A 17,943-nucleotide genomic window follows, 5' to 3' on the forward strand; every position below is an offset into this window, starting at 1 on the left:
CACCTCTGATGCTTCTACCCACCCTCTCAGGGTCTCCGTTTAAAATCTGCTGCCCCAGGACTTCCCTGGTGGTTCAGTGGTTAAGAATCTGCCTTGCAATGCAGGGGATGTGGGTTTGATATCTGGTCCAGAAACTAACCCATACGCCATAGAGCAACTAAGCCCATTAGACAAAACTAGAGTGCCTCAAAGAAAGATCTCAAGTGCCAGTTAAGACCCGATGCAGCCAAACAAACAAATAAATAATAATAAAATAAAATATGCTGCCTCGGTGAGAATGCGTGTCTTTGCTGCCTGTTCTATGTTTCAATATAGTTAAACGTTTGAATAATTAAAAATAACTTTTTAAAGAAAAAGAATCCTCTCTCCCAAGGCCAGAGATGCCCCAGAGAAGAGCTTGGAGGCCAGCAGACAGGAGCACAAGTCTTGGGACCTGCCTCATCTTGGGCTCAACGGGGCCCTCTTGGAGCTTTGGTTTCTTCTTCTGCCAATGGGGCTGCTGGCAGCTACTTGGTGCTGCAGGAAGTTGATGATCCTGATGCAGAGGGGCCATAGCTGCTACTCATCAAAGCAAGGAAGACCTATGGGGGGCAGGGGCAGGAAAGGGTTAATTCAGCAGGCCTGAGTTGTCCAAACCTTGCACATTCCGAAGACCTGGCCCTTGAAGGGCTCCTGGGAAAGAATGTTGAAGCACTCATTCGCAGGGATCAGTTCATGTCCCTGGTGGTCATGCAAGGTGCACTGTCTAGATCCTCCCAGGACTGTTTCGTAGCCCAGTCTTCTTCCTTGACTTCCAGACTATGGGCATTGAGTCCATCTCTCTACCCAGCTGTCCAAGAGGCAGCTCAAATTTCTAAGTCTAAACTGAGCTCTCAGTCTTCCCTGCAGACCTGTCTCTGCTCTGCTTTCCACATCTCAGTAAGTGGCAGCTGTATCCTTCAGGAGGTGTGGGCATGAACTGCTGGAGGCCCCCCTGACTTCTTTCTCTCCTTCAAGGCCCCGCCCACTCAGCCAAATGCTGATGCCTTCCAACCATTACCAGTGCCTGACCACTTTTCACCACTTCCACTGCTATTACTCTTGTCTGAGCTGCCATTATCTCTTACATGGACAAACATAATAGACTCTTTAATATATCTCCCTGCCTCTGATGGTCTGCTCCCTGCTGAGCAGCCAGAAGAATCCTACTAACACCTGAATCAGTTCATGACCCACCTCTGCTCTGAATCCTCCTGTGGCGGCTCCCAGCTCGCTTACATAAAAGCCACGTCTCCAGCACAACCCACGAGGCCAGGCACAATTTCCCCTCACTCCCTCTCTGCTGTCACCTCCTGCCCTCTTTACCTCCAGCCAGTAGTTCCACTGCCATTCCCCCAACACTCCAGGCCCTCACACCTCAGGGCCTTTGCAATTGCTTTTCTCTTGAAAAAGAGAACGTTTTCTCAATGTTTTTTCTTGAAAAAGAGGACATTTCTACCTAAAATGTCCATCCCCAGACAGCCATTGAGCTCACTGCCTCAGTTCACTCAGGTATTAGCTTATCTGTCACCTCCTCAGAGAAGCCTTCCTTGACCACCCTGTCTAAATCAGGCCCTTTTCTCATCGCTTTCTATCCCACCTTCAATGGCACTTACCACTCCTGGGTGTCATATTTTACATTTTTTGTTTTCAATTTGGCCACACTACGTGATGAAGAGCCGACGCACTGGAAAAGACCCTGATGCTAGGAAAGATTGAGGGCAAGAGGAGAAGGGGGCGACAGAGGATGAGAAGGTTGGATGGCATCACCAACTCAATGGACATGAGTTTGAGCACGTTTGAGCATGTTTGAGCACTGGGGAGACAGTGAAGGACAGGAAAGCCTGGCATGCTGCAGTCCATGGGGTGGCAAAGAGTCAGACACAGCCAAGTGACTGAACAACACCACGGCGTGTGGGATCTTAGTAGACATCGAACCCGCAGCTCCTGCATTGGAAGCTCAGAGTCTTAACCACTGGACCACCAGGCCAGTCCCTCATATTTATTCATTTATCATCTTCCCACTTGGAATATCAGCTCCAGAAGGGCATGGCTTCATCTGTTCTGTTCAGTGCTGCCTTGATGCTTAGAGGAGGGCTGGACTCCAACTAAGCACTCAGAGAATTTTTGTTGGATGAACAGATAAGCAAACAAGGACAACAGGGCCACAGGGTCCCGGTTCTCACCTGCAGCTGGGTCAGGACATGATGGTAGTGGAACAAGGTACAAAAGTCCACGTGGGCTGTGAACTCCTCCAAGGCCGCCTTCTCCGCAGGAGTGGAATGGAACTCCTATTACCTCGAGAAGCAAAACATCTCTTTAGGTCTCTCTCTCCTTCCTCATGGGGGGTAATTCTTTCCTGGGCAACCCAGACAGACAATCAGAGCTCTGAGCTCTTTAAAATTTTCTGGGTTTTTTTTTTGGGGGGTGGGGAAGGGGAGAGGACTGATCAATTTCACTGAGAGAAACTGAGGTAGCCCTGAAGAGTGAAAAACAGATGGCTTAAAGAGCTAGGGTTTCAAGTTACTTCAAGTTCTGATCCTTACTGGCCAGCAGTCACACAATGCTTATTTGTGTGCCAGGAATTCTTTGCTGGCATGATCTCATCCTCCAGAGGACACAAGAAGGCTGATGGAATTATAATCCTCATTGTTCAGAGGGGACACCTAGGTTTAGGAAAGTCACTTGCTGAGGGCCACACTGTCCATAAAAGAGAAGCTGAGACTCGAGACCAGGCCTGGTCCAGAGTACACATATTAACCCACTGTTTTAGCATTCCTACCTCAGTGCCCTGGGTGAATGCTATCCCCTCTCTAAGTCTGTTTCCTTACTGGCAACAGAGGATCATACCATCTTTCTGAAAAAACCGATAGTGACAATTTGATGTGATTACATGTGTCCATCTATCTAAATGTGTGTTTATGTGTGTGTATATATACTTCTGTATATGGATAAAGCCATATACGGAACTATGGCCATACAGAGGCATTTCATACATACATATATGGAACTTAGGCCATACAGAGGCATTTCAGTTCAGTTCAGTCGCTCAGCTGTGTCCCACTCTGTGACCCCATGAACCAAAGCACACCAGGCCTCCCTGTCCATCACCAACTCCCAGAGTTTACCCAAACTCATGTCCATTGAGTTGGTGATGCCATCAAGTAATAATTATTAAATGAAGGAATGATGATAAAGAATAATCACAAGTATGATGGTGACAGTGGGGTAAGAACTTAATTAAGCTCTTAGGGTTGAGCAAGTATCTACTTGCCTCACCCTAATCCCCACCCTGCTCTACAGTCAGTACACTTTGGTTCAAATCTGAGTCACTAGTCATGACCTTGGGTGAGTCACTGCCCTTCTCCTACTTTAGTCATCTCCTTTGTAAAGTGGGAATGATGGTGGTACCTCTTACTGGGTTGTTCATTATTCAATAATACATGGAAAATGCTTAGCACAGTGCCATATAAGAGCTCAGTGAGTGTAATATAATTATTGCTTCGTTGGTACAATACTTATTATTAGGTAGTAGTCACTGTAATGATGAGGATGAAGATCATACCCGTTTTGTAGAGGGTAAACACCCCCCCCCCGCCCCCGCCCCGTGTGAGTGCTTGTTCAAGCCCCCAGAACGAGCTAGAGTCTGGAATCCCTGCTTCATCTACATCTCGGCAGTCAGTCCCCAGCTTTCCAACTCACTCTTCGCTCACCTGGTCCTATAAAGGGCAAGTGAAGTGAAGTCACTCAGTCGTGTCCGACTCTTTGCAACCCCATGGACTGTAGCCTACCAGGCTCCTCTGTCCATGGGATTTTCCAGGCAACAGTACTGGAGTGGGTTGCCATTTCCTTCTCCAGGGGATCTTCCCGACCCAGGGATCGAACCCAGGTTTCCCGCATTGTAGACAGCCGCTTTACCGTCTGAGCCACCAGGGAAGTCACAAAAAGGGAAGTCGCATAAAGGGTAAAGGAACTACAATTCCCAGGGGGCGCCGGGGCATTCTTCTATAGCTTGAAGGGCTGTACCGCCGCGAGGCCTGCCGGGATTCGTAGTCCCCAGGCTCTCGGACCCGGGACGGGCGGTACCTGTATCAGGAGGCGGAGCAGCTGCTCTTTGGAGAACGGGATGTGCCGTTCGCGGTACTGCTGGGCCCAGTCGCGGGGCTCCGTGGGGTTCCACATCTTGCGGTACTCCCCCATCTTGACCTCCAGCGATGACAGGGCCCGGGGGTGACCGAGAAACGAGGGCAACAAAGGCCATACTCGGACCCTGGATCCCCAGACCCCTCGGGTCACATGCAGCATGGCTAGACCCTTTCCCCGCAGCCTAAACGAGGGAAATTGGAAGAGGTCAAAAGTCATCTGGGGGAAAGGTGCCCCCTCCACCTCCGCGTCCCAACTTCCAGGGGCCGTTTCTACCCCAGGCAGCGGGTAAAGCCCATCCACCCGCCTCGCTGGCCCTCCTGTCCATCCCCTCCCACACTATTCAGTTGGCCTGAGTCCCAGGCAGGAGTTTTGGGGGAGCGTTTTGCAGGCCCAGAAGCCCTGTGGTGACACAACCTCTGCGGCGTCTAGGCGTCAGGTGAATCTTAAGAGTATAGGATATGCTCGGAAAGCTACATGAGTCTGCAGGGCCGCCCACCCCCGGCCATGCAATCTTTCACCCTTTCCCTCACCTTTAGGCAAAGCTCGACTGTCATTGAGCCTCCTGCGCATGTGCAAAAAGGCGCCCTGGGCCTCCGAGTTTCGGCTTCAAGCCGTCGTAGGACGCATGCGCAATACCTGGGGTCTTAGAACGGAGTCCATTTTCTTCTAACGCCCAGTCGCGACTACGCATGCGCAGTCTGCCTGGCTTGCTTCACGCGCTTTGCTTGGACTCGGCGCATGCGTTACAGAAGTATTTCCTTGTCCACAAGCTTCAAAGGGGAAGAGGCAGGGCGGGCGCGAGACTCCGGGGACTACTGGGACTTGGGCAGAGATTCCCGTGCGCAGCCCGCCAACGGCGGGCAGCCTAACGTCCGCTGAAGCCACGCCCCCGCTCGTGTCAACTCTAGAATAGGCGGGGGTATTGGGGCGGGGCTTCAGCGCAGCCAATCAGCTGTAGAGGAACGAAAAGGCGGGAAAAAGAGGAAGAAAAAGAAGGCTGAGGTGGTGCCGGGGACCAGGCGGGGAGGGTGGGCGGAAGGAAGATCCGGCCTGCAGGTGACTTAAACCCGGCCTCCAGAGTAAGGCTGACCCTGTATCAGGCAACATCTCCCCGAACCTTCACCACCCCCATTCCACGCCTTAAAGGAAGAACCCGGATTCTCTGAAGGTAGCTTAGCGCCAGGGGCTTGGCCTCCATTATGAGGGGACAGCTGAGTTCGGAGACCATGTTCCCCACACATCTGAGGTCCAAACTTGAGGAGAAGCACTTTTATGAAGATGGAGCTGAATTCTAAGGGAAGGTCCTGATTCTAAGGCAATCACCCCATCACCAGGACAGCCTAAAATCTACCCTGAGGTGCCTGGGGTCTCTGCTCTGCGTGCTGTTGCCCCCAAATCTGAAAGGAATCCTGTTTTCAGACCTCCCAGGTGTTCTGACCGCCATTCTAGCACCCCTCATCCCTCAAAAATCCCATTAACACAGTTCTTAAAATGGGCACTCTGGCTCCTGTGTCAGAGACATCACCCCAATATCCTACCCTCTCCCCTCTCCTCCCTGGCCCAAGATCTCCCCACCCTGCCCCTCCACTTCTGGGACTCTGGAAGCCCCCTCACCCTACATCCTCCTCAGCCTACATTCCTAGTTCCTAGGATCCTCAGCAGCCCCCTCACCCTGTACCCCACTTTGGAATTCTCTGAAGCCCCCTCAGCCTGCACCCCAACTCGGGACCATCGAACCACCCTTTCACCCTCTGCCCCCACCTGGAGGTGGGGCTTCCTTACAGCTTTTTCACCCCATGCACCAATTTCTAAGAACCCTGCAGACCCCTCACCCCATATAACCCTGTCCTGGGACCCCAAGAACCCTCTGTCATCCCCTGCCCCCTTCTCCTGGGACCCTTGGCAGACCCCTCACTCCACAGAACCCCATCCTGGTACCCTCCCCAATACTCTTCCATCCCATACCCCCTCCTCCTGGGATCCCTGGCAGCCCCTTTACCCTGCACCTTGGATTCTAACCACCCCCCACCATCCCTGTTGTCTTGCAGCAGCCGAGCCCCAGGGTGGGCCTGGAACCTGCAGACGGCAGTGCCCAGCCGGCAGAACCCAGCATCCCTGCTCTGGCCTCCCAGGGCCCGGGCAGCAGAGCAGCCGCCATGCACATCCCGGAGAGCCTCCAGGACCTGGCCGACAGTGAAGCTGTGCAGTTTCTCAAGAGGCCAAAGACGATCACACGGATCTTTGCAGGGGTGAGGCCCTCCTGTGGGCCGGCTGCCCTGTGGGTGACATGAAATAGGGGTTCTCAGCTCTCAGACCCAGTGCACAGGGTGGTGGGAGGAAAGGAAGGGCCAGCTGGGGGAACAAAGCCAAAAGGAACTTGTAAATGAAGTCACCCTTTACTGAGAATCTTAACTTTAGGCCCTGCAGTATTCTGAGCGTTTATCAACTCTCCTGGGAAGAAAGAATGCCGTAAAGTGGGTGCTCAGGAGCCCCATTTTTGAGAGAAGAAAACTGAGGATCAGAGAAAGTTAAATAATTTTTTTGAAGGCTGTGCTGTCCAAGGGGGTAACCATAAGCCACATGTGACTATTCTAATCTAAACTAATGAAAATAAAATATTCAGGGACTTCCCTGACGATCCAGTGGTTAAGACTCCGTGCTTCCAGTGCTGGAGGCTGGAGTTTGTTCCCTGGTCTGGGAACTAACATCCCACAATCTGCATGGTGCAGCCAGAAAAAAATTTTTTTAATTCCCCAGTCACAGTGGCCACATTTCAGTGGCCACATGTGACTGGCAGCTCTCATATTGGACAGTGAGGATCTAGAACATTTCCATCATGGCAGAAAGTTCCAATGAACACTGTTGGCTAAGGTCACACAGTAAGAGGCAGGGACTCAAACTGGGGTCTGTGAGAATACAGCCCATTCATTTTCCACCTCTCAGACCTAGGATGCCAGAGGGGTGGGTGGTCGCTGTGTGCCAGGCACGGTGCCAAGCAAGGACTTTACCTGCATTTGTTTAGTCATTACCACATTCCCGAAGAGTCAAGACACCTGGGGGCAAATCCTCACTGAGCCCCTGACTTTGCTGTGTGACCTTGACCTGCTCATTGCCCTTCTCTGGACCTCAGTGCTTGAGGAGTTAGAGCTGTGACTCTGGGCTTTACACTGTGTAGCCTCCATGGTGCTCCTTTGGCAGAGTTGGGAACTGAGGCCCAGAGAGATGATGAGACTTGATCTGGGTCAGGGGAGTAGGGGGAATATCTGGAATTGAACCCAGGGTCCTATTCCAGAAGGATCAATCAGGCCTGGCTGAGGATCCTAGTTTGGCCACATGGTGTCCACATAGAGCAACATCCTCCCCTGCTTGCCTGGCTCAGTCCTGACGTGATTATCAGCAGCACCTCCTTTAAGTCTCAAAAGTGCCCCATTTTATTTGATAACTTGCCTGGTCATGCTAGGGCTGTGTGACCTTGAACCAGAAACTTGATTTCTCTGAACCTCCAGACCCTCATGTGTCTAGTCCTTCCTGCTCATCAGGAAAGACTGTATGTCCAAATGAAATCAGTGCCTCTCAGCCTGTCACCGTGGGCCTGGCAAGTAGTCATCATTCCTTCAATAGCAGTGATTACTGGGACCAACTTAGGATCAAGCAGAGAGATGGGTTGGGGGAGGCATAGGGTGGTGGGGACTCATCTCCATCGTCGTCACCCCAGGGAAGCGGGGAAAACGCCTTCCACGCCCCAGTTCCCAGTCCCTCGGTGGTGTCAGCATTTCCGCTCCTCACCATGACCCTATGACGTGGGCATTGACGCCTGCTGGACCCAAGGGGAAACCAAGGCTCACAGAGGTTGAGTGACTTGCCCAAGGACATCACCCAGCTGGCGGGCAAGTCCCAAGGATGCGCAGGTTTCCAGTGCTTCAGAAGGAAGGGCGGGAGGTGAGGGAGAAGGAGGCCCAGCTGGTGTGGACTGGTGTGGAGAAGGGCTGGGGGGAAGGGCCGCCAACCTTGCCAGACTCTTCAGTCACGGACTTGCCTGCCGCCTCCCTCCTCCCACCCGCCGCCCTCTTCTCCTTCCCCCCCTGGCCTGGCTCCTCAGTAGGGAGTCTCTGGGCAGCTGGTGCTCCTGTCCTTCTCACGGCCGCCCGCCAGCTGGTGCCTTAACTGATGAATCTTTGCTCCCTCGCTGGGGACAGGCCAGGAAGGGTGTGGAAGGAGGTCGCACTCGGGCTTCAGAGGGTTGGAGCCCAGCCAAGCCCCCTTCTTGGGTGTCCAACAGCAGCCCAAGGATTTGGGGACGGGGGGCGGTCAGCAGACAGACAGCCCACAGACCCGGAAGTCAGGGGGGCTGGATTCCGATCCCATCTCTCCATGACTCACCTTGAGAGGACACGTCTCCTCTCTGGCCAGTCATGAGAATTACCTTCAGGGCCAGTCCCCCACCTCTTTGGGGCACAGGACAGACAGGGAAACTGAGGTGCCAAGCAGTGAGTAATTGGCCCAGGTCCACCCAGCGGGTGGGGTCAGACACGTCTGGCTCTTTCCACTGCGCCATCAAGGCTTCTATTTATCACCTGTGAAACAGCAATGAATTATTGTAACCTCGAGCATGCGGGACTGGAGCGAGGCTGCAGGGAGGTGGCGCAGGTAAAATGTATCTGGGCTCAAAAATGATCAATGAGCCTTCCTGTCCTTGACCTGTCTCTGTCTCGGACCAGCAGGACAAGACGCTCCCCTCCTGCAGACTCAGTGCTGCAGCCCTGAAACGGAATGGATGTGAATACCCTCCCTTAGAGCTAAAGTGCTGGACGAAAGGAGAGACTAGTCATTATTACTAGGCTTCCCTGGTGGCTCAGCGGTAAAGAACCCAGCTGCCAATGCAGGAGACTCAGGTTCAACCCTTGAGTTGGGAAGATTCTCTGGAGAAGGAAATGGCAGCCCACTCCAATATTCTCGCCAGGGGAATCCCGTGGACAGAGGAGCCTGGTGGGCCAAAGAGTCGGACACGACATAGCAACTGAACAACAACAACAAAGTCATTATTATTTTGTTTGTTCTTATTCAGAGAAGGCAAGTAAGACAAAGGAGAGAGGCGGATGGACAGAGGCTGAGGAGTTTAGGGGCAACCCTTGCCTCCCCGCTCCTACTCTAAAGGGCAGGGCAAAAGCCGAAAAGAAGGGCCAGTCATTCACTCTTCCAACACGTGTGCGGAGGTCCAGCCTGGCACTGGGTCCTGGGTGCAGACAGAAGGGTCCCACGTACACCCTGTCCAGGAGTTCAAATTCTAATGAACTTCCTTCCCCTTGTCTCCTCCCTCCCTCCCATCCCCAGGCACCACCACATCCAATCAATCACCAAATCTAATGTCGCATCCTAAATCTCACAGGATTCCCAGGAGCCCCTTCCCATCCATCATGACCCTGGAGTTTGCCTTGAACCCCCAGGTCTAACCCTGGCCATCCTCTGCTGAGAGCCCTGCCGTGCATAAATTTAAGCCTAAGTGAGAAATTTAATTTTTTCCATGGTTCCCAAGTCCAGTCCCCTCCGTCTGGTGTTCAAGGCCTCTGAGGGTCTGGCCTCCCCACCTGCATTTCCAGCCTCACTTCATACCAGATCCCTCAGCTAAGATTTCTCTCCAACCCCTGCAGGAGCTTCACTCGGCAGCAGCTGGCTTTTGCACACATGGTTCGGCCTGCCTGGAATGCCCTTCCTCCTGTCTGCCTGCAAAACTCCTCAGTTTTTTCTTTTTAATTCTTACTGGAGTGTGGTTGATTATAGTTGATATTGCGTTTGTTTCAGGAATCAGTATACTGAATCTGTATAACGCAATTCGGTTATACATACATATATATCCACCCTTTTTTTAGAGTCTTTTCCCATACAGGCCATTAGAGTGTTGAGTAGCGTTCCCCATACTATACGGTAGGTCCTTTGTTTTGTGGTTTAGTTGCTAAGTCGTGTTTGATTCTTTGTGACCCCATGGACTGTAGCCTGCCAGACTCCTCTGTCCACGGGATTTCCCAGGCAAGAATACCAGAGTGGGTTGCCATTTCCTCTTCCAGGGGATCTTCCCAACCCAGGAATAGAACCCAGGTCTCCTGCTTTGGCCGGCAGATTCTTTACCACTGAGCCACCTGTTATTCAGTCACTATGTCGTGTCAGACTCTGCGACCCCGTGGACTGCAGCACGCCAGGCTTCCCTGTCCTTCACCATCTCCCTTACTTGTGAGCCACCTTACTTGTGATCTATTTTATATATAGCAGTGTGTACATGTCAATCCCAGTCTCCCAATTTATCCCTCCCCCAAAACTTATTAGTTAAGGTGCAGTTCAGATCAAACCTTACTTCCTCCTAAATCCAGCCCCCTGGGTTCATTTTCTGCTCAAATCTTGACTCCCTCCACAGCTGCAGGCCCCAGCTTTCTCCCCAGCCTCCCGGCCTCCTGGCCTCCAGTCTCACCGGAGTCCATCTCTGCATGGCCCCAGAGGGGCCTTCACACACCTGGAGCCGACCCTGCCCCACCGCTGCTCCCTCCCGACCCCCAGAGATCATCCCACTCCATAGTCTTCACCCTGCCTGTTCTTATAGGCCTCCCCGCATTCAGAAAGCACTCCCTGGACCAGCTCCCACCTCCCAACACATACACACCGGTTCCTTCCATAGCTGGTGTCACCCCACCAGGCTGTGTTGTGACCGTCAGGGACAAGCCACCAGAGCTTCAAATTGTCCCTGAATCACGGTGACAGGAACCACTGTCCTCCAGGCATCTGGTCCAGGCAGATACGTTCATAGCAGGAGTTAGGGCAGATTCAGGGTTTCCCTAGTGGCTCAGATGGTAAATAATCCTGCAGTGCAGGAGACCTGGGTTCGATCTCTGGGTTGGATCTCTGGAGAAGGAAATGACAGCCCACTCCAGTATTCTTGCCTGGAGAATCCCACGAACAGAGGAGCCTGGTGGGCCACAGTCCATGAGTTCGCAAAAAGTCGGGCACAACCGATCGACTATGCACAGCACGTACGTGCGCAAAGCGGATTCAAGAGCCAGACAGCTTGGGTTCAGATCCAGGCGCTGCCCCCTCATAGCTGATGGGCTCTGTGCCATTCGCCACCTTCTTTGTGCCTCAGCTCCACTATCTAAAAAAAAGAGAGACTGTTGGCAGCGCCCACATCCTAGGGTGACTGTAAGGATGACACGGGCTGGTGAAGTACACTGGAGGTTTCATCGATGGACACAGCAGACGCCGGCAGTAGAGGCAGACGGTGCTACCCCGGTGTGCAGAGTGCAGTGCCCACAGAGGCGACAGGGCCAGCATACCAGTGAGACTGCGTTTGCTTGTTTTTTGGCCACACCGGGTGGCACTAGTTCCCTGACCAGGGAAGTCCCAAGGCTGTATTTGCTTTACTTTTTAAAGTTTTTTAAGTTTGATTTGATTTATTTACATATTTGTTTTCGGCGGCACTGGGTCTTCGTTGCTGCATGCAGGCTTTCTCTAGTTGCCACGAGCGATGGGCTACTCTCTAGTTGTGGCGTGTGGGCTTCTCATTGCAGTGGGTTTTCTTGTTGCAGAGCACGGGCTCTACAGCACTCGGCTTCAGTGGTTGCGCTGCATGGGCTTAGTTGCTCTGTGGCATGTGGGACTGCACCCGTGTCCCCCACGTTGGCAGGTGGATTCTTAATCAGTGGACCACCAGGGAAATCCCTGTGTTTGCTTTAAAAAAAAAAAAAAGCCTTGAGATTTCCATGGTGACCTAGTAGTTACAATTTGGTGCTGTCACTGCCGTGGTTCGATGCCTGGTCAGAGAACTGAGATCCTGTAAGCTGTGTGGGCCAAAATAGTTTTTTGTTTTTTAAAGAATCTTGGAGCCAAAGGGGAACGTTTGTCAGGTTCTCACTGTTGGTTACGTTTCCTTCATTCTTTTCTGTGTCTTTGGAATATTTCACAAGTTCCTTTTTGAAAATGGAGAGGAATTAGCTGAGCGGGGAGGGAGGAGGAAGCAGTGGCAGGCAGAGGGAAGGGCTGGGAGGCAGATGGGATCAACAGGATGGCAGAGACTCATTGCTCACTCTTCCTGTGTCCCGGGTGATGTGCTAATAAGCATTTCGTGTTGGGTCTGGCGGTGGGTACTTGTTTGTGGGGTGAGGAGAGGTGAAGGGCTGTGGAGGGGCAGGCAGTGCTGGGAGCCAGGATGGGCAGAGTGTGGAAATTTCCCTGGGGAGCTGAGTGGGGAGACTTGGAGTCAGGGAGGCTGGTGCAAGGCTGGGGCAGGGCCCCAGCAGGCGGGATGAGGCCCGAGCCAAGCCGGGATGGAGGCTCAGAGGACGTTACCGGGAGGGAGGGCTTGGAACCACTGGGGGAGTGGACGGCAGACCCTGCCCCGCCCCCCCCGACTCAGTGATGGGGATGAGGGATGAGGAGCGGATTTGGGAAGACACGGAGCTCCATTCCGGCTCTGGAAACCGCCCCTGCCCCTCCCCGCACCCACAGGTCTTCTCCCTGATCGTGTTCTCCTCCCTGCTGACTGACGGCTATCAGAACAAGACCGACAACTCACAGCTGCACTGCGTCCTCAACAGCAACAGCGCGGCCTGCAGCTTCGCTGTGGGGGCTGGCCTGCTGTCCTTCCTCAGCTCGCTGGCCTTCCTGGCCCTGGACGCCCACGAGGTCCGCCTCTCCAGCACCCGCTTCAAGACAGCCTTCCAGCTCCTGGACCTCATCCTGGCCGGTGAGTGAGCCCCAGCACTGCCCGCCCCAAGCTCCCAGCCCCCACCCCCAGGCTCCCCTGGGCCCCCAGGACGCCACCTCAGAGCATCCTCCGCCTGTGACCCAGAGCTTCGTCCCTCGTTTCTCGAAGCTCTTCTGCACCCACCATTTCAGGGAATCATTGCCCATCCCTCAGACTTAGTGCAAAGGTCACCTCTTCTGACCCTGAGGGTAACTCTAGAAGCCTCTCTTTCTGCCCAGCTTTCTCTTGGCATTCACCTCCCTTCTTCACAGCCTTTCTTGAAAAGCCACCAGTGGCGGGAGGCAGAGTGCAGAGCACAGCGCCAGGCAGAGCAGTGTTTGAAATCCCACCTCCGGCGCAGCCTTGATGTGCAGGTCTCCTCCCCTCTCTGAGCTTCCATAGAAGCTGGGATAGAAACCCCCACTGCCTGGTGGTCCAGTGTTTAAGACTGTTCCTCCACTGCAGAAGGCACTGGCTCAGTCCCTGGTCAGGGAAGTTCCACGTGCCATGTGGTTATGGCCAAAAACCAAAAACAAAACAAAACCCCCCTCCAGGATTTTTCTGAGGATGAAAGGCAAGAAAGGACACCTGTGGTAATGCTGACACTCCCCGGGCACGCCCCCACGTGCCATGGCACCGCGTCAAGGGCACCCCATAGCCCGTCTCCTTTCTTCCTTAGAACCACCTGAGGAAGCATGGCCTGTTCAGATTCCCATTTCACAGAGGCTCACAGAGGTTGTATAATTGGACCCTGAGCGGCAGATCCAGGCTTCCAAGCCAAGCCTAGCCTCCTGACCAATGCTGAGCACCTTAGACAGAGCCTGGCACACAGCGCCCAACACTTGCTTGTTCCTTTTTCTCAGGCCTCAGGCTCCTTCCTCTCCTCTTCCACACCTGCCCAGTTCCAGAGACTCAGGGCTAGGTGGGCCCCTAAAGATCACTGAGTCCAGCAACATCCGAAAGAAGGTTCTGTGAGGGCAGAGCTGTTCTGTGCCTGGGCTTCCCAGTGCGGAAGCCACGGGCCATGCATGGCCGCTGAGCACTCAAAGTTTGGCCAGTGCCATCAAGGGGTGGAAATTTAAAAAAAAATTTTTTTCCTTACCTATTTATTTTTGGCTGCTCTGGGTCTTCATTGACGCACTCAGGCTTTCTCTAGTTGCGGCGAGCGGCAGCCACTCTCTAGTTGCGGTGCACAGGCTTCTCACTGAAGTGGCTTCTCTTGTTGCGGAGCACGGGCCCTAGGGCGTGAGGGCTTCAGAAGTTGTGGTCCACAACCTTAGTTGCTCCAAGGCATGTGGTTTCCTCCTGGACCGAAGACTGAACGTGCGTTCCTGGCATTGGCAGGCGAAGTCTTAACCACTGGACCACTAGGGAAGTCCCGAAAATTTTTTTAATAATCTATTTTAATGGACTGAAATCTTTAATTGATTGAAATGGAAAAAGTCACAGGTGGCTGCCGACCCCCACAGCAGATGGAGCAGCCCACTCCGGGCGGTTCTTTAAAGAGGGCTGGGAGGGAGAGGCCACAGTGGAGACCTCAGCCCCCACCCTTCCTGAGCCCACCGTCCCCCCCCACCCCGCCCCTCTTCTCTCCCTCGACCCCCCAGTCATCTGGGCAGGCATCTGGGCTGTGGGATTCTGCTTCCTGGCCAACCAGTGGCACCGTTCGCCACCCAGATACTTCCTCCTGGGGAGCAACAGCGCCAAGGCCGCCATCACCTTCTCTTTCTTCTCCATCCTCATCTGGGTGAGGAGGGCCCCCTTTCCCATCCCTACTCCCCCAGCAGGGCAGGGCGGGTGGTGTGGGTTAACAGGGCAAGAACCTAACCGCTCTTAAAGCTCACCCAGGCCTCTGCAAGCCCCTTCTGTGTCTCGGGCAGATGGGGAAGGCCCCCCACCTTCTTCCTGGCAGACGAAGCCCAGCTTCAGGGAGCGCTGGGCCCCGTGGCCCCCTCCCTAGCCCGCCCCAGCCAGCCTCCAGTTTACCCTCCTCTGCCTGCAGATATTCCAGGCCTACCTGGCCTTCCAGGAGCTCCGAAACGATGCCCCGGTCCCCTACAAGCGCTCCCTGGACGAGGGTGGTGTGGTCCTGACCTCCCTCTCCCCGCCGTCTGCCGCCAGCCCGGTCAACACGCCCACCACTGGCCCCCACGGCCCGAGCTATGCCAGCTCCTCCCTGTCCCCCTATCTGAGCACCCCGATGGCCCCCCGCCTCGCCATGATGCCCGACAACTAGAGAGCCTTGTTTACACCAATAAAGATAGAATCCTCCCTCCAGAAGGGTTTCGGAAAACAGCCCTCTGTCCTCTCACATCTGTTCCTCTCCAGTCCCTCGAGCGGCCAGGGGTCTCCTTGTGGGGAGGGGGTGTCTCTGCGGCAGGTCCCATTTCCATCCCACCTCCCAGACTCTCCATCTGAGTGTCACTTTTTAAAAAATATTTAGTTTTACTTATTTGTTTGTCTGTGCCAGGTCTTAGCTGCAACATGTGGGATCTTTAGTTGCGGCATGGGAGCTCTGAGTTTTGATGTGTGAGATCTAGTTCCCCGACCTGGGATCAAACCTGGGCTCCCGGTGCTGGGAGCCTGGAGTCTTAGCCATTGGCCCCCCAGGGAAGTCCCTTGGGTGCCATCTTGACAGCTACAGACAGTGATGGGAGGGAAAGGAAACCCTTCTTCCGGGCCTGCGCACAGTGAGCCCTTTACCGCTCGCACTGGCCATGGGAGGGAGGCAGGAGGTGCCCCATTGTCCAGCCGAAGAAGCTCAGGTTCACAGACAAGATGCTTCCACCGGTGGAGAGGGCAGGAGAACCAGGACCAACACTCAGGCCCCCCTGGCTGCCCAGTGAGGGCCCACCCTTCTTTAACTCACCCCAGTGACACCTCCTCAGCTCAAAACCACGCTGAGTGAGGAGTCGTTTAAGGACTAAAGGATGACAAGTCCCTGACCGACATCAGAGGAGATACTCGTCCTCAAATATTTGAAAGCTTGTTTGGGGAGAAAGGAATCCTCTTCCAGAACCCCGAAGCCGATCAGGGTCTTGTGCTCGGGTCACAAGACTCTGAGCAGATGACTCCAATGGGTGAAGCTCCCATGAAGGGAGTGGTGGGGGCCGGGAAGGGGCAGCCTTCACTCAGCACCCAGCGTTCAGCACGGTGGCCCGGGACGTCTAGAGCAGTGCTGTCCAGGACTTCCCTGGGTGTCCAGCCGTTAGGACTCTGTGTTGCCACTGCAGGGGGCACAGGTTCGATCCCTTGTCAGGGAACTAAGATCCCACAAGCAGCAGGGCAGCCAAAAAATAAAAATAAAAAAATAGAGCAGTGCTGTCCAATAGAAGTAAAATTTGAGCCTTGGTGTCAGGGAAATGGGGCATTTAAGTTTGTCCCCTGGCCACAGGATGAACAGTTGAATGAGGCAAGTGAAGTGAATATACATTTTATTTAACCCCATGTATCCAAAATACTGGGGGCTTACCTGGTGGCTCAGATGGTAGAGAATCTGCCTGCAATGCAGGAGACCCAGGTTCGATCCCTGGGTTTGGAAGACTCTCTGGAGAAGGAAATGGCAACCCCCTCCAGTATTTTTGCCTGGAGAATTCTGTAGACAGAAGAGCCTGGCAGGCTACAGTCCATGGGGTTGCAAAGAGCTGGACACAACTGAGCAACTAACATGCACATCCAAAATGTTATCATTTCAACATATCATCAGTATAAAAAGTCACTAGCCAGATAGCTTACGTTCTCAGGCACTGAGTTCTTTAAACCCTTCATGTATTTTACACAGACACCACACCCTGACTTGGGGCCACCACATTTCAGGCACTAATGGTCATCATAGTGAACGGTGCAGCTCTAGAACCTTCTGGTATTTCTAGAACAACTGGACATCCATTTATTTTTATGTGGGATAGGTTGGCAAGGAATACAAAAAAAAAAGGAAGTTTGATGTTATGCCAGCCATCCAAACACACCCACACAAGGGCCATGGTGGCTGCAGAGGGCTCAGGTACAGACTGGGCAAAGGGATGTGAGTTGTGGGGAGACCAGCATGGGCTCCGTGGTCCCCGTTTTTTGTTTCACACATGGCAGTGCTCAGTGCTAGGGGTGCAGAAATAAACAGGCTATGGTCCCTATGGGCACTTGGAGGAAGAAGCAACCCTGCAGAGGGCAGGCTTCCGGCATGGGAGACGGAAGGAACCCCCAAGCTCTAGTCCTCACCCTGTCACTGGCTGGATCACCTCGGACGGGCCACTTAATGTCTCTGGGCCCGTGCTGGGCTGGCTGTCAAACCAGAGCCTCGGACCGGATTTAGATCAATGGTTTGCAGACTGTGGTCAAAAACACGCCTGCTCCCAACCCTGAATCAACCAAAGCAGGCCTGCTCCTCCATCTTCCGTGTGAGGCTTCTGGGCTTACAAGAAAGGAAGGGAAAACATCTACAAAGCTCCACAGCAGCGGCTAAGCACCCGGGATCCAGCAGGAGGAAACTGGGGTGCCTACGCCACCTCGGCTACTCGCACTCCTGCTGAGCCTCGGTTTCCTCCGCAGCAAAGGGAGGGGCCTCTGAGGGTCCCCGCAGGCTCACCCATGCAACACACTCTGCCTGGTGCTCATGAAATGCTCAGAAATGCCAGCTCCTTGCCTCCTGAAGCTTCCAGAGCCAGCCTAGGGGAGAACTGGGGCCCACTAAGGAAGGTCTTAGCAGACATGTAGGGGATCTGGCAGAATCCAGGGCAGAACTCCAAAGGCTGACAAGGACCAGGCAGGTAACATGAGTGAAGGAAACAGACCAGATGTGAAGCCAGTCTGGAGGGAAACACAGCAAATATTCACTTTCCTTTGAACTTCACAGAACAAAACCACAAAACAACAGCATCAGCCCAATAATAGATGGTCTCAACCCCTCAGCCAAGTCCTGGGGACTAGAGGGGGAGGCGGCGGGAGTCGGGGGGAGGGGGCGGAGTTCGCGTCCCAGCCATTCATTCCAGCCATCTGCTGCCACCCAGAAATGAGGACCCGGCATTGTCAGATTGACGGATATTTTTTCAAGAGGAGCC

General features: G+C 53.8%; 2 protein-coding genes across 6 annotated transcripts in view; one reads left to right on the forward strand and one right to left on the reverse strand.

Moving 5' to 3' along the window:
- TMEM143 (transmembrane protein 143) overlaps positions 1-4,738 on the reverse strand; it is a 28,123-nt gene extending 23,385 nt beyond the window's left edge. For all 5 annotated transcript variants that reach the window (XM_042232267.2, XM_042232268.1, XM_015100631.3 and 2 more), the window contains exons 1-3: positions 4,695-4,738; positions 4,105-4,345; positions 2,205-2,309 (exon numbers count right to left, since the gene is read on the reverse strand). In XM_042232267.2, coding sequence (XP_042088201.1) covers positions 2,205-2,309; positions 4,105-4,323 — 324 coding nt within the window. In that variant the 5' untranslated portion in view covers positions 4,324-4,345; positions 4,695-4,738. The remainder of the gene's footprint in view (positions 1-2,204; positions 2,310-4,104; positions 4,346-4,694) is intronic.
- A 187-nt stretch (positions 4,739-4,925) lies between these two features.
- SYNGR4 (synaptogyrin 4) lies at positions 4,926-15,184 on the forward strand. The gene is made up of 5 exons (XM_027977588.3): positions 4,926-5,332; positions 6,213-6,413; positions 12,652-12,889; positions 14,497-14,636; positions 14,892-15,184. The coding sequence occupies exons 2-5, from the start codon at positions 6,321-6,323 to the stop codon at positions 15,123-15,125; spliced, it is 705 nt and encodes a 234-aa protein (XP_027833389.1). The 5' UTR covers positions 4,926-5,332; positions 6,213-6,320; the 3' UTR covers positions 15,126-15,184.
- The last annotated feature ends 2,759 nt before the right edge of the window (positions 15,185-17,943 follow it).

Source organism: Ovis aries, chromosome 14, assembly GCF_016772045.2.
Source record: "Ovis aries strain OAR_USU_Benz2616 breed Rambouillet chromosome 14, ARS-UI_Ramb_v3.0, whole genome shotgun sequence".
Classification (NCBI taxonomy): domain Eukaryota; kingdom Metazoa; phylum Chordata; class Mammalia; order Artiodactyla; family Bovidae; genus Ovis; species Ovis aries.